At 41.4% G+C, this 16,358-nt stretch overlaps 1 protein-coding gene across 1 annotated transcript; it reads right to left on the bottom strand.

Annotated features, from left to right (window-relative positions):
* Position 1: 1 nt before the first annotated feature.
* LOC131233126 (protein ORANGE, chloroplastic) lies at positions 2 to 15,718 on the bottom strand. The gene is made up of 9 exons (XM_058229731.1): positions 15,412 to 15,718; positions 13,679 to 13,793; positions 12,136 to 12,252; positions 11,897 to 11,983; positions 4,148 to 4,224; positions 2,724 to 2,851; positions 2,368 to 2,504; positions 557 to 712; positions 2 to 343 (listed from the first exon to the last, which is right to left on the bottom strand). The coding sequence occupies exons 1-8, from the start codon at positions 15,612 to 15,614 to the stop codon at positions 635 to 637; spliced, it is 942 nt and encodes a 313-aa protein (XP_058085714.1). The 5' UTR covers positions 15,615 to 15,718; the 3' UTR covers positions 2 to 343; positions 557 to 634.
* Positions 15,719 to 16,358: the final 640 nt, after the last annotated feature.

Here is a 16,358-nt window from a genome sequence, read left to right as displayed (position 1 = left end):
CTCCAATCGAAGTAGAGAACTTAAAAAAGTCGCTGCCAGTATCCGGCCATCCAATCTGCAGTCCAGCAATAATAAGACTCTTTTCTTCTTTTTTCAAAGGCAACAAAATTTTTATTAAAGGGAGCACTGGGATGGTGCCAAGAGCTACAAGCCTAAAAAGGAACAATCCTTCAAAGCATCTATACAGGAAGATCAATCCAGATATGCAAGCCATCCAATACGCAGTCCAGCAATAAGAATCTAGCCGCGAGAGGAAGCAAACATAACAGTGCTAGATGTTCAACCAACCAAATCAAGTTCAATAAATGAAGCTAGTAGATTCATGCAAGCTTGTGCCATCAGCCTGTAGTAGTTGAAAGATCATTAGATAAAAGACACAATCGCAGTTGCTGAAAAGTATTATTCTCATAATACAAAAGGATTTATGCATACCAGGGCAGGTATGATTCTGTCAGCAATCTTCTAAGCATTGTAAGCAAAGATTTGGACATCTAAGTACCATTAATCAGTGCATGCTAGAGATGCAAAGACATGACTCTTTCAGGTACGCACTTACAGCCAGCTTGAAGATGCAACTAACGGGACATTTTCATTTTTCAGCTGATGGCAAGAGACACAATGATGCAATGCACCTCTAATCGAAGGGGTCAATCCGAGGATCATGCTCGCTTGCCATTGCCATCCCTGTGCAAAGGCATGTAGGACACATGACCTGCAACAAATGAAAACCAACAACATCATGAATTATGACAAAGCAATCCCAGCTGTGTAAAACCTAATGAAGAAGAAACATGTGGACTGAATGTTAAAGATCAGTAGAATGAAGCAATGACCTAATATAAAACCTGTGCTTGAACAGCACTCCATACATCTAAAAATTGTCATGTTGGGTGCACATGTCAAAATCCACATTGGCAAACAAGAAATGGACATCAGAACAAAAAAAAATAACTTTTATTATTTGATTTGTACTTTTGAGTTTTCCTACTCTCTTCCTATAGTTCATATGTATTGTAATTATCTAGATGTATTTTTTTTATATCCTAAACTTCTGAAGTAATATCTTATTTATTGTCTATGGCTGTAGGGAGATGCAGCATGTTGGATTTTGATGTTTGCCCATTTGGGAACCCAAGTGTCTCAGGGTGGGTGGTTGCATTAAAGACCATGGTGGAAATAGCTTGATAGAATGCCCTGCAGCAGCTGTTGTACAAGACTCCCATATTTGCAGAGGCTGCTGCACTTCTCTAAGTGACTAGATTAGTGATGTCAAAAGTTTGATGCCTGTGTCAATTGAAGATGATTCCAAAATTGTGATCTGTTTGGCTGTTTTTGGAGTCCGTGGAGAGTGTCGGATTTAATCCTTGAAGTCCTGGATTTATGCAATCCTATTTCCTTTCATCAGTTGGAAGAGTAGGTGAATGATATTACTGATTTCCACGCAAAAGCAGGAGCCTATGTCAAGAGATTAGGGTTTGTGATTCCAGAAAGTTGTAATTGGGAAAGGAATCTCCTCCTTGGGGTGCGGTGGAGGCAAGGTATTAATAACGGTGACCGTGGCCATGAGGCCAGCCTTATGGCCATTATGAAATCAGCCCATCATGGAACATTTTTTTTCAGAATGACGTTACAGCCCCATATTGTGTAATGGCTCCCACCATTACCATCATTTAGCAGCCGTTGTGGCCATTAGATCCTTGTGGGCTCCAGCAGTTGGTGATCATAATAGTAACCTTGTTGTTTTTCTGCTTTTCTCCTCTCTTTTCTTGAATAAATTTATTTTACCTTTCATATATATATATATGGTGGTGGGGCATTTCAAGCTTCATCTTGTCTAATGCCTTGTATCTGAGCACCCTTTCCATGACAATGATATGTGGGATACAAGTATACAACTAATGATATGTTGGGGATCATGAATTCACATATGATTTGTTATTACAGAACAGTCTTGGGTTTCAAGCTTCATCCTGTATAATGCCTTGTATCTGAGCACCCTTTCCATGACAATGATATGTGGGATACAAGTATACAACTAATGATACGTTGGAGATCATGAATTCACATATGATTTGTTATTACAGAACAGTCTTGCCCAAATGTTATCATATCCCTGATCCCCAGCAGACCACATCAGATCAGCGGTCTGCATGGGTCGTACTTTAATGTAATTGGGTGGGGACTAGGGACCTTAAAAAAATTTCATGAACTAAGAGGTCTGCTCCATCAATGCGTGTGATAAGCAAGCAGTGAGTAAGGCGCAAAGTCAAGGAATACAATAAATCTATGATGTTTGAAATAATTAATCACAGTACAAAATGTAAGCATAAAATCAGGAATAAGAAACCAAGATTGCACGTAGTGTACCTTCCCTGCCCCTGAACAGTTTGTACATCTTTCTGTTCTAGGTGGCGATAAAGGCTGATCACCACCGTTAACAGTAGCTACCGGCTCCACTAAAACAAGTGCTCCTGTGCTTGAACAGCGAGCACAAGCAAGATATCCTGCATCCATATTTTAAATAGATCATCAGCTGCTTCAACTAGGCATTGTCCTGGAGAAAGCTCATGGGCTCAAAAGTATGAAAATATTCCACCAGGTATAACTTAGAGAAAGCAACATTCAGTCCATCTGATTTCAACCATTTCTGCCTCAACAGAATAATCTCAAATAGTTATTTCTATATTTATGTGTTAATAACCAAGAAAGGTCAACATAAGTACCAGTTCCCAGACAGTATTTGCAGCGCTTATCTTCCTGCTGCTTGACATTATTGATTTCAACCACCATCAGGGCTGAAATCACGCCAACGGCTCCTCCTGAGAAGGATGCTACTATAGGATCAACCTGGCTGCACCATTAGCAAGATACAAACTGTAAGTAGAATATATATTTTTAAAGAATTATGTTTAGTTATCTAGATTATAAGCAGATAATGCTACTCTCTGGAGATGGAAAAAATTGCGAGTAGAATATATATTTTTTAAAGAATTATGTTTAGTTATCTAGATTATAAGCAGATAATGCTACTCTCTGGAGATGGAAAAAATGGTGGGTCGAGAAGAGTTGGCAGAACACAAGATCATGCCAATACAAAAGCCAATTAAGTAAAAATAAAAATAAAAATAAATCATGAGGTAGTTCTATAAAAGGATTTCCTGTCATGGTATTATTTATGATTCTGCACATTAATTGCAGGTCAAGAGGCTAAATACCAAGTATACTTCCAATTCAAGGCAATTGGTATCAGTTGTGGGCTTCACATGTACGACAGAAAATGCACACACATGCATGTGAACACAGACATGTATTAATTATTATGAGAATTCCTGTTTCGAATGTTGGCAAAACAAGATTTTGTAAAGCCTGCCCCCAAATAGCTGAGACAAAGCTATGATGATGCTGAGACTACTAAATTGCTACTGCAAACCATCATCTTCGAATGTAAGATCCGGTGAAATTGTACATGGAAAGAGAATAATAGAGAACTACAACGGGTCCTGGAGCAAATATTAGCAAAGGTATATTAGAAGGCAGAGCGTGCATGATCACATAGAAGTCCAGATGTTTCCAATATTTGCACAATTGTTTGGGTGTTCTGGCTTCAGTAGTCAGCCTGATCTTGGCATCAAACCGAGCAAATGGGTTAGTTTTGCCCACGGAACACACATGCACACAAACAAAAATGGCTAGTTTTTCCCACAGGGGTTTGTGTGCATGTGTGGGTGTGATGGCTAGTTTTGCCCTCAGGGGTGCATGTGTTTGTGTGTGGGTGTGCTTCTGTGCATGCATGTGGGTTTGCGTGCATATGCATGTGGGTTGCCTGAGTGCGCGGGTGTTTGTGTGCACATGCTCGCAGCAGCCAATGATTCTGCAAACGCAGTTTACTTTTTAGGAATTAGATGAACTCTCTTGGACTATCAGCACAAGCTATGTCAACATGGATCATTGATTTTACTTGTCCAGCAGGCTTAAAAAGTACTTCTGCAAAATAGATGGTGATCTCAACATAACAAATGCAGAAGACAAAAATGTCTGAATGCTGAGATGAATAAGAAAAAATTATAAAGGCTTGCTTGACAGAAAGTTATAACCAATCAAACGAAAAGAAAACAAAACTTGATACGAAGACCGTCCTAGGGCAGACCTCAATTGCATGGGCAAATGCATGCTACGAATAAAATCCTCATACGATGTGCCCCCTATTCCCAATTTAAGCTCCAGCTGGGAAAAAAACATAAGAAAAACAAAATCAATCATAGGATTCAGGTCTCCAGAAAAACTGAAATAAACTTGATGAACAAAATGACTCTGCTATTCATGATTTGGTAATTTGTTCCGCGATTGGAAGTAAATGACATGCTGTTATTTCTGGATAGTGCAGAAGAAAAGCATACATTCCATCACAATATTCATATATTTCCCAACATAAACTCTGCTGATGGACATAATTGAAGGAAGTGGCAATTGTATACATAGATGTGAAATTACTGGTTGATAAATGAATTTGAATCGGATACTATTTTTAGACAACACGAATTTACGACAACCTAGATATTATTTTTAGATACTAAAAAGAATTATCAAAGAAAAAAATGAGCCAATGCAGTAACATGTTTAGGAAAATATTGTGAATCTTAGCTATGTACTCAAACATTAGAAAATGGTGGGGGTTCTAAGTTACTGGCTGGTAAAGGGTAAGAATAAAGAAATGTAACACACAGTAAATGATAGAAAAATCTAAAAGAACAAATACATGGCTCTGAAATGTTTTAGCCCCATTGGCATTTGCCAATCCCTCTCTAGAGGAAAACATAGTTAGCCAGTGCCAGTTTCTTCTTTCAACTGCAAAGGATGCTATAAATCCTTCCTCTTCCCAGAAAGGGCTGGTTTGGTAGCTAATACAATGTCAAATTCTAAATCAAGGTGGGCCAATACCCAGGTACTCAACGGTGCCGTTACGTAATGGTAACAGTGGGAACTTGGTGGTTACAGAGAAAATGACCCCGAGTAGTAAAACGGGTTGATTTTCTGAGACCAAAGATCTAATCAATGTGTGCCACATTATGGAAAGCTCAGATCTTGACCCATGAGACATGGTGGCATGCATGTTTGCATATGAATGAGTAGGGCTCTGCATGCATGTGGGCTTAGCAAGCCATGTATACATGCCCAGATAGATTTTACAGTCGTTGAAAATATGATGAATGGATAGATGTCCACATGAATAAAACACTAACATTTACACTGCAAAAGAAAAATTGTGTACAACTTTTCCATTTGATTGGGGTATGGGGTTTAGTTATTGAGATTCTAAACCCATCAGCTGTAGGTGACATCCTTTACAGCAGAACCACTTTTTCATTTGCAATGCAAAATATATTCATCAGATGCACAAATGAAAACACCTGTCCCCAGCCGAGGTAGAGGCACAATAAAAATCTGGGGATGCTTTCTCCTGTGTAAGATAGACTCAACCAGAGGAAGACTAGCCTTCAACCCATAGAGGAGAGTGTTGTTGAATTCACAGTTATATGGTCGATGGAAATGTGGGAGCAATAACTAGAGCCAGAAACAGCACATAAGAATTTATTTGGTTTGTCAAGAGAGCGCCTAAGTCCATGGAAAAAGACAATGGAGGAGATTTCATGACTCTCAAGTAGGATGCCATGGGGAGGGCCTTGGAAAGATTTGATATGAGAAGAAATTTGGATCCTCCAGATGTGGAAAAAAGAGACAAGCCTACTGGTAGCGAAAACGAGAAACGTCACAATAAAGGAAGGTGCAACGGATGAGAGGGCATAGTGAATACTTTCTGGAGGAGGTCCCCGCTTTCCATTGGGGCAAGAGGAATATAAGATAGGAACAGGAATACACAACAGATAGAAACAATCCCAACTGACGGCAATTCTATGGCTTCACATTAAGGATCTCCACCCTGGCCATCATTGCACCCAGGTACAGTGACAACAGAGAGCCATATGATATATGCAGAACCTCTTCAAAACTTATATTCAATTTCCAAAAATCAAAAGAAGTTCCCATATATCCAAAAGATGCTGGTGAAAATCTCATTTACTGTTCTGCACATTGACATTGAGGAAGACTTGTCTGTGAAATTTCATAAAGTTGGAACAAATATCAAAGAACCTTTAGGATTTCAAATAATTATATATATATTATATATTCTATATGTCACTCTTTTCTAGTTGGCAAACTATTACTTGTCGATGACCAGCATTAGTTTGAGGGGGGATGTTAGACAACTCACATACCTTGCATATCCATACCTTATATATCTTGTTTCTATAGATAGAGAATTCTGCGTTTATTTTTTCCTTGTATAGATAATTGTAATATCTATATATTCAACCCCATTGGGTTGTCTCAAATACACAGAAAAGCTTCTGTATCTCTTTACTTACATGGTATCAGAGCCTCCCTGATCCGAAACCGTCCCTGCGTCGTCCGATCACCACCCCTGCTGCGTCTGGCAACTGCCCCTGCTCATCCGACCGCCCCTCCTGCATCATCCGACCGCCCCTGCTGCGTCGTCCGTCCATCCTTGTTGCGTCCGGTCACTGTCCCTGCGCATCCGACCGCCCTGCGTTATCCGGCTGCCCCTCCTACATCATCTGGCCGCCCCTGCTGTGTCGTTCAGTCATCCCTGCTCATCCGAACCCTGCTACTGTTCGAACCCGTTACTGCTCCAGATCTGCTGTCGGAATAACTGTTGCTGTTCGAACCTATTACTGTTGCTGTTGTTCCATCCTGTTCCAGATCTGCTTGTCTGAATCCTATCTCGGTTCAAATCCATTGTTGTTGCTGTGTTATTCGGCCAGATCCAGAAACTACAATTGCTTGGGTATCTCCTGCTGTACGGTACATCTTACACCTTCTTCTGCTGCAACTCTTTGAGTACTTTAAATTACTTCAGAACAATGGACAAGAACTCATCACGTACACAGGCCTCACGTTGTAGTTTTGATGGTACCAACTATTCTCTATGGGCCATTCATTTCCAGAACTTCCTCAAGGGTCGTGGGTTGTGGGGACTCATTATGAATCTATTTCTATCCCCACTTCCACAGATGCCGAAAAATTAGCTGATTGGGACATGAACGATGGACAAATTATTACCTGGATTCTCGATTCAGTCGATCGGTCCATTGCTATTGGCCTCACACCTCATCGCACTGCTAAGGCAATGTGGGAGCACCTCCAGACAATTTATCAATAGAGTAGTGCGGCCCGGTTTTACCGCCTGGAACAGGATCTCATTAACCTTACTCAGGGTGATAACAGTATTCAATCATTCTACTAAAAAATTGTCACTATTTGGACAGAGATGGCTATGATGGATCCAACATTTCCTCATAACTTTAAAATATTCCAATCTATGCACGAGAGTACGTAAGTACGACAATTTCTTATGAAGCTGCGTCCGGAATTTGAGCATTGTCGGTCTGCTCTCTTGAACCGTAGCCCTCCTCCTTCACTGAATTCAGTTATTAATGATTTATTGGCTGAGAAACAACGACTGAAGGTTTTCTCTCTTCCTTCCTCAACTCCGAGGTCATCTGATATGGTGCTTGCTGTGTCTACTACGACACCAACACGTGGTTCCACTCATTTGACTTGTCGCAGCTACAACAAGGTGGGTCATGTTATCGCTCAATGCAAAGAATGGTGCGCTTATTGTCAACGGACTAGTCATGGTATTCAGGACTGTCGTACACGTGCCTATGCATCTTCTTTAGGCCGTGGCTGTGGTGGTCGTGGTCGTGGCCGTGGTCGTGCTCTTTCTGCTACTACAACCACTATTTCTTCCTAGCCGTCTGTTAGTGGTTCTCCACCTACCGTTTCTGCTGAAGGTATTTCATCTCCGTTGACTCCTGCGATGCTCCAACAAATCGTTCAGGCCCTTTCTGCGGCCTGTATGTCAGGTATATCTCCATCTCCTACATGGTTCTTTGATTCGGGTGCTTCAAATCATATGACCGGTGTTGTATCTCATCTTCGTGACATTCGTTCCTACACCGGCAATCAGGCTATTTCTACTGCGGATGGCACTAGACTACCTATTCAGTCCGTTGGTTCATTGACTTTCTCTCCTTCTGCTCATCGTCAATTCACTCTTCGTGATGTGTTTCGTGTCCCTAACCTCTCCTCCAATTTAATTTCAGTTGGTCAACTCACATCCAATAACTGCTTAGTCATATTTCTTCCCAACTGTTGTTTTGTGCAGGATCTGGTAACGGGAAAGGTACTTGGGAAGGGTAGGCGGCATGGTCGTTTGTACGTGCTGGACTTTGATCCATCTGTCACTCCGGCTCGTTGTTTCTTTTCTCCATCTTCATCAGATATTACTTCAGCAAATAAATTGTGGAAATTGTGGCACTTTCGCTTGGGTCATCCTCATTCTGATCGGTTACTTCAGTTAATTTCATCTGGTATGTTAGGGAATATTTCTCTTAATAAAAATGATTTGGATTATTCTTGTTCTTCCTGTTGTCTTTTAAAAAGCAAGTGTATTCTCTTTTCTTTAAGTATTACAAAATCATCTTCTATGTTTGAACTTGTGCATACGGATGTCTAGGGTTCTTCACTAATAATGTCTCTCTCTGGATTACGATACTATGTTATATTCATTGATGATTTCACACGGTACACTTGGATTTACTTTCTTCAATCAAAGTCACAGGTTTTTGAAAAATTCAAGTTATTTCACTCTATGGTGAAAACTCAATTTCAGGCTGCAGTTCAAACTCTTCGCTCTGACTCAGGGGGGGAATATCTCTCAACCGAATTTCGTAAATTTCTTCATAATCATGGGATTATTCATCAGACCACCTGTTCTGATACTCCACAACAAAATGGGGTGGCTGAATAGAAAAATCGTCATATTGTTGAAACTGCCAACACCCTGATAACAGTTATGGGTGTTCCTCGTTCCTTCTGGGTGGAAGCCATGTTACATTCAGTCTACTTGATTAACCGGATGCCAACCAAAGTTCTACACAGCAAATCTCCCTACTTTGTTCTCACCGGCTTACCTGCTGCATATTCCACATTCCGTGTTTTTTGTTGTATCTGTTATGTTCACCTGGCTTCACATGAACGTAATAAACTATCTCCAAAATCAGTCAAATGTATGTACTTAGGATTTGGGGAAACTCAAAAGGGTTTTCGATGTTATGATCCTGTTTCTCATCGTATTCGGGTTTTACGACATGTTATTTTTCTTGAACATATTGCATTTCATTCCTCTCCTCTTCCTCCGCACACTCCAAACTCTTCTGGTCTAACCACCTTTCCTGAAATTCCGTTTACCTCGAGTACTCTCCCTCATCTGTTGCAGGTTAACTCACGTCGACCACTTACAGATCCACCACCTATTACTCAACCCGAACCTACTGTACCTGTTGCGGATCATGAACCTACCTCGATACGTCATTCCGCTCGTGAACATCGAGCGCCTGATTGCTTGATATGCTTTATGTCTGCCATGAATGCTACTCTGGATACTGTTTCTATTCCTACTTCATATTCTCAGGCAGCCGCTCATGATTGTTGGAAGAAGGCTATGGCAGAAGAACTTGCGGCATTGAATGATAACCATACATGAGACATTGTCACTCGACCTACTGACCAACAGCTAATTGGTAGCAAATGGATTTATTCTGTCAAGCTCAAGTCTGATGGATCATTGGATCGATACGAGGCTCGACTTGTCGCTCAGGGATACAAACAGGAATAAAGAATTGATTACGATGAGACTTTCGCTCCTGTGGCCAAGATGAAAACTGTTCGTACTCTTCTGGCTATATCTTCTGTTCGCTCATGGCTACTCTCTCAGATGGATGTGAAAAATGCCTTTCTTCATGGAGACCTCCAAGAAACCGTATATTTGAAACCTCCTCATGGCTCTTTAATTCCTGACAATAAGGTATGTCGCCTAAAGAAAGCCCTGTACGGCCTCAAACAGGCACCGCGAGCATGGTTCCAACACTTTCACGATGTTGTTACGGGTCCTGGCTTTACTCAAAGTGGTCATGACCCATCCTTATTTTTGCGCACCACTGCTCACGGCATTTTTATTATTCTGGTTTATGTTGATGACCTCCTACTGACTGGTAGCGATGCTACTGGCATTTCGGCTTTAAAAGAAGTTCTGCAAATATCCTTCAAGATGAAAGACTTCGGCCATCTAACATACTTTCTTGGACTTGAATTTTCGCGTTCTAACCGTGGGATTCTGGTCAACCAGTGTAAATATACCAAGGATCTTCTCGCCTTGGCATCATTGACGGATCAGAAGACGGTTCAGACTCCTTTAGAACTTAACGTTCACTATGGCCGTGACGATGGTGATCTACTTACACAGCCCGATTTATACCGCCGTCTGGTTGGGAGTCTGGTTTACTTAACTATGACTCGCCCTGATATTGCCTACGCTGTCCAAGTTGTCAGTCAGTTTGTTTCTGCTCCTCGGACTCTTCATATGACTGCGGTGTTGCGCATCCTACATTACCTTCGTGACACTCTAAATCGATCTCTGTTCTTCTCCTCCACGGCGACTCTGAATCTTCGTGCTTATTCGGATGCTGATTGGGCTGGATGCGCTCTCACACGAAGATCTACCACTGGCTACTGTGTTTTTCTTGGCACTTCTCTCATCTCTTGGAAGTGTAAGAAGCAGGCCACTGTTTCCAAATCGAGTACAGAAGCCGAGTATCGGGCGATGTCAGCTGCGTGTAGTGAGCTCGTCTGGTTACGTAGACTTCTTTCAGACTTGGGCTTTCCTCTACAGAATCCCACTCCACTCCATGTCGATAATCTCAGTGCAATTCAGATTGCCTCGAACCCGGTTTTTTATGAACGGACGAAGCATATTGAAGTTGACTGTCATTTTATCCGTGAGAAATTTCAGTTTGGGCTCATTTCTCTTCCACGTGTGGCATCCCATGATCATATTGCTGACATTCTCACCAAGTCCCTCACATCTGCACGTCACTCTTTTCTTGTTGGCAAACTATTACTTGTCGATGACCAGCATTAGTTTGAGGGGGGATGTTAGACAGCTCACATACCTTGTATATCCATACCTTATATATCTTGTTTCTATAGATAGAGAATTCTGCGTTTATTCTTTCCTTGTATAGATGATTGTAATATCTATATATTCAACCCCATTGGGTTGTCTCAAATACACAGAAAAGCTTCTGCATCTCTTTACTTACAGGTATTACTAAGAGTAAAGGATTTCACGATGTGAGATGCCATGTTGTTGGAGAAAGCTTAGGTGTTGGCACAATAAACATCACCAAGGGCATTCCAAGTAACACATCGCCAGATCTTGTCTAAATCTAAAGCTTGTTTGATAGCTAACCAATTAACCAAACTCAATTAGGACCACCTTAATAATCCAAATTTCTGGATTAAGCCTATTGGGATCAACCCACAAGTAGTGAACTATGAACACACCAGTGGACCAGATACTAAGTTGCATCACAGCCCAGGAGATCCCTCATTTTATCATTTCTTTATTCATGTGCCCATGATAGTAAAATGGAATGGAGTATAGTAGAGAAGGGATATAAGATATTGAATAAATATTAACGAAGGCAGCCAAGGTCATGGCATCAAGAATCTTTTCTTCATACTTTTGGCTATCTAAAATCCAAAATCCTAACTATAACATTAGATACACAGAACAATAATGAAAACCTAAGTCCACCCAATTCCCTTTGAAATGACATGTTAAATTATAGAAACTAAATCACATGAACCCAAAAGGATATGATAAAACCAGAACATGATTAAGTAACAATTTTTTTCCAGATGATAATTCATGGATATAATTGTTATACAGAAAATAAATAAATAAACTTACAGTTGGAGCAAGAAGGCCTCCAAAGATGATGATTCCAGCAATAAGAGAGAGACAAGTTGCATAGTACATCTTAAGATTCGCTGGGGTCTGCTTGTAATACGCTAGTTAACTTAGTAAAGAATCACATGAAATAAAACTGAACAAACATGATAATTGTGCAAGAAAACATGAAAGGCTTCCTTATCTCAAAACTATGTAATGCTAACAAGAAAAATAGGTGAAAAGTAAAAGGCTCTTACCAAAGGAGGCAAAAATGGGATGAAAGATGGAAAATCAGGAAGTTCATTTTCTTGCTCTTCATTAAGGATTCCAAGTTCAGCACTTTTAATTCTCTGTTGTATCCTAAGCCTGCGAACCTAAGACAAATCCCAGAATAACATGCATCAAGAAGCAGTATGTCATAAGAAAGAGCTCAAATTATCCCAATTGCACCATCCGATCTGCATTTAACAAGAACATTATAATTGTAATTGTCAAAGCAATATCCATGATACAGCAAACCCTTGAGAATAACTGAATCACCAGCTCTAATTTCAAATGGCTGTGTTACTGAACCACCAGTTCTAATTTCCAATGGCTAGCAACACAGTCAAATTTACGTCCTACAGAACTCGGTACCGATTGGATGAAAACTGAAACTAGATGGAGCTATCAAATGTGCCCACTCCCTACATGCAAATCCACACACTAAAAATATATTGTTCACTACAAAATAGTGTCCCATGAAAATCCAACCATAGTTCAGAAACCTAAAACATCGATTTGAACGAATGTCCATCTTTGTTAGAAACGAGACAGTTTTCACTTGACTCCCCACTATTTATAAATTAAATAAGATACTGAAAATAGTCGTATGATATTTAAAATACTTGGAAAAAAATGACAATGGACAAGGCATTTGCCTTCATGATGAATATCCTGACTTCGATTCTCAAAACCCTATAAAGAGTTCTATTACCAAAACATTTGAACCTTAATTTGGGTGACTCAGTTCGAGTCTCCATGAGTTGACCATTTCAACAAGTCTTGTCACAGTTCAACTGATGTAGGACAATTAACCACTTACTCTAAAAGCTCAAATTGTTAGAGTGGGCCCCAAATCATATGGGCTGCCCACCCTGCATTAATCACCCCCGATGAGGAGTCTCGAACACGAGACCTCCCGCTCTGATACCAATTTGATGCAGGACAATTAACCACTTGCTCTAAAAGCTCGAACTGTTAGAATATGGTGAATTAATTCATTTATCTCATAGCCCAGGTCCCACATCTCATGGGTTACAACCTCAGCCGAACCCCCCTCGTGAGCTCGTGGGCCCCAAATCACATGGGCCGCCGACCCCGAGTGTGTCCCCGCATCCCACGAGCTACCCCACTCGAGCCCGGTGTGAAATGCGCATTAATCACCCCCGATGAGGAGTCTCCAACACGAGACTTCCCCCGTGGGGCCCAAATCACATGGGTCACCCACCCTGAGTGTGTCCCTGCATCTCACGGGCTACTCCACTCGAGCCCGGTATGAAAATGCCCCTGCATTATCAACCAAGTCAGGTTTATGAATGACTTCCCATTGATTTGGATCAAAGTTTCACCAAGCAGAGTCGACCAAGTTTCCTGTTTACCAAGTGCTAAAACTGCACACTCTTGCAAAACAAACTGATATTTACAGTTAAGCATATAAAGTTGTATCTCATTGCAGGCATAATATCATAAAATTTCTTCCAATAAATTGCAATATATGATTTTGAGCTTCTGAGTGCAAAAGTGCTAATAGAAGCTCACCTCCTCCATGTGTAGGAATATTTTATTTCGTCGACTTCGTACATTGTCTTGGATCTCTTGTAATTGCATCTGGGCGAAGTCTTGCACCGTCTCCGGTCCTTCTATGATGCAAAAGCTGCATTGGTTCAAAAAGTGCCAATGAACATGACCAAATCAAACAAGTTCCAGAAGTTTTCAATGGTTATGCATGAGCTCAAGCTATATTTGATGTCCCTTCAATTCAATATCTGTATCCTTGCAGGGCATCACCAACCGTATGGTATACTCTGATGTTGATGTGCATATTCACCATGTGTATTACATTTTTAGCATATAAACTAATATCCAGGTGAAGCGGACGATGCTTGTGATCAGATGGGATGATTTAACTGGGCTTGACACACATGAGTTCTGAAATTGGGTTGCATCACTTTCCACACAGGTGGGTAGGATCAAGTTAAGTGAACAGATAGTTCATCTAGCTGGCCCCACAGCAGGTGGCCAATGGACAGGAAACCATATCAAACCATGCAATCAGTTGGCAGTTTCCCATCACATATGGATCATAGGTTTTATATATATATATATATATATTGGGAGTTAGCGTGTTAGTACACACCCATGTCAGTACACACTCCATGTTAGCCACCGCCAATAGGGATCGATACCAAGACCTCAAGTGTTGAAACGAGGCATCTCCACTCAGTCTACCAGTTGAGCTATGGATCTCGGTGTATTGGTTATATTTTCTTAATAAGCATCCATTTGCAGGATATTTAACGAACACCATGGGTTGCCTGATGGGGGGATTTTGTTGCAGAAGTGCATATCCACAGTAGCGCCCACCAGATGAATGGTCTGGATCATTAAGGTGGGCCCTGCCTGTATTTGATGAGGACACCGGCTTTCCATATTGGTGGGCGAGACCAAGTTTAAGTGAACAGATAGTTCATCTGGTTTGCCCCACGCTAGACGGCCACTGGGCAAGAATCCATACCATCTAATCAGCTGGCAATTTCCCATCACATACAGATCATGGGCTATATTTTCTTAATAAGCACCGTTTGCAGGATGGTTAATGAATGCCTGGGGTTGCCTGATGGGGGAGTCAATGTAAACAACTATACAAGGTATGCTAGCTATACAAGGTATATTTCAGTCTTTCTAACAGTCAGAAGCGCCCATCCACAGCAGGGCCCACCAGATGAACGGTCTAGATCATTAAGGTGGGCCATGCCTGTATTTGGTGCGGAAACTCTTTCCATACAGGTGGGTGGAACCGAGTTTAATAGAACAGATAGTCCATCTAGTTGGCCCCACAGCAGACGGCCAATGGGCAAGAACCCATAGAACAATTCAAACCATCCAATCAGTTGGCAGTTTTCCACCGGATATGGATCATGGGCTATATTTTCTTAATACGCATCCATATGCAGGACAGTTAACGAATGTCGCGGGTTGCCTGATGAGGGAGTTTTGCGCAGAAGTGCTGGTCCACAGCAGGGCCACCAGACGAACGGTCTGGATCATTAAGGTAAGCCCTGTCCTTATTCGATGCAGACCCGAATAGAAGAAATCAGTAAAGAGACTACAAGTATTTTCCAAAAAACATCCATGGATTTTCTTCTAAAGAAGAAATAAACGGAAAAGAAAGGAAGTACCAAAATCAACGAACAGTCAGCGGAACCAAGAAGAAATAAAGAGAGAGAAGGAGAGACAGAGATAGCGAAAGGCGAATTGGAAAACGAGATTACCCTGCGGCGTTCTTGTCGGTAGGATCCGCTGCATCGATCGAAGGTGCAAAGGAAGGCGATTCGGGATCGTTCGCCATCGATCGCCATTTCAAGTTGGATTTGACCCTTTCCTGCAGAAATTTGGCATTTGATTTGGGAGAATAAGAACGAATTCGAGGAGTTGGAGAGATGGACAGTGCTATAATTCGACCCGAGCAGATCATCTCGGGAAACCCTTGATTTCAGCTATGATGGTGAAAATTCAGAGAGTTGGGATTCTGTCCGGTAGTGTCCGTGGAGGGAAATGAGCTAAAAACAAAAGGCGGGGGTTTTCACAGGGGAAGCGAACTGCGTACTTTGTACTCTCAGTACGCTAAGCGTACTGAATAAACTCCGTGGGGCCCACTGTGATGTGCGTTTTTATATCCATGCCGTCCATCCGCTTTAACAACTCATCTTAGTTCATGAACCAGGAATTGAGCTATATCAAAAGACCAAGTGCACTACATCATATGAAAGAGTGGTAATTGAACGCCTACCGTCGAAAACTTATTTGGGGCAACGGAAGTTTTGAATCGATATTTGTGTCTTCCCTTCGCACATGTCTGTGTGAACTTATGAACAGTTGGGATGAAAAATAAATATCAATGTGGACCATAGGAAGGTTTCAACGGTGGACGTCATTATCCCACTGTTTCCGCGGTAGGGTACATTTGAGCTTTCGATAAAGCTTCAATTTTGGGTTTGTACATTAAAATGATATGGAAAAACGGATGGACGGCTTGGATGAGACACATACATTCACGGTGGGTCCCAGAGAGTTTACTCAGTACCCTCTAGTCTGTTGAGTTAATCATAACGCAATCCGCTTCCTTACACAGCTGCCTGAGTGGAGGACGAGTGGTGCAACGTGGCGACTGAAGAAGACGTGTTGGTATTTAAATATCGGAAGTATGAGGTGAAGGTGG

The sequence above is a fragment of the Magnolia sinica genome, chromosome 18, assembly GCF_029962835.1.
Source record: "Magnolia sinica isolate HGM2019 chromosome 18, MsV1, whole genome shotgun sequence".
NCBI classification, from domain to species: domain Eukaryota; kingdom Viridiplantae; phylum Streptophyta; class Magnoliopsida; order Magnoliales; family Magnoliaceae; genus Magnolia; species Magnolia sinica.
The sequence above is the reverse complement of the archived record's forward strand: the minus strand, read 5'-3'. Positions and strand labels throughout refer to the sequence as shown.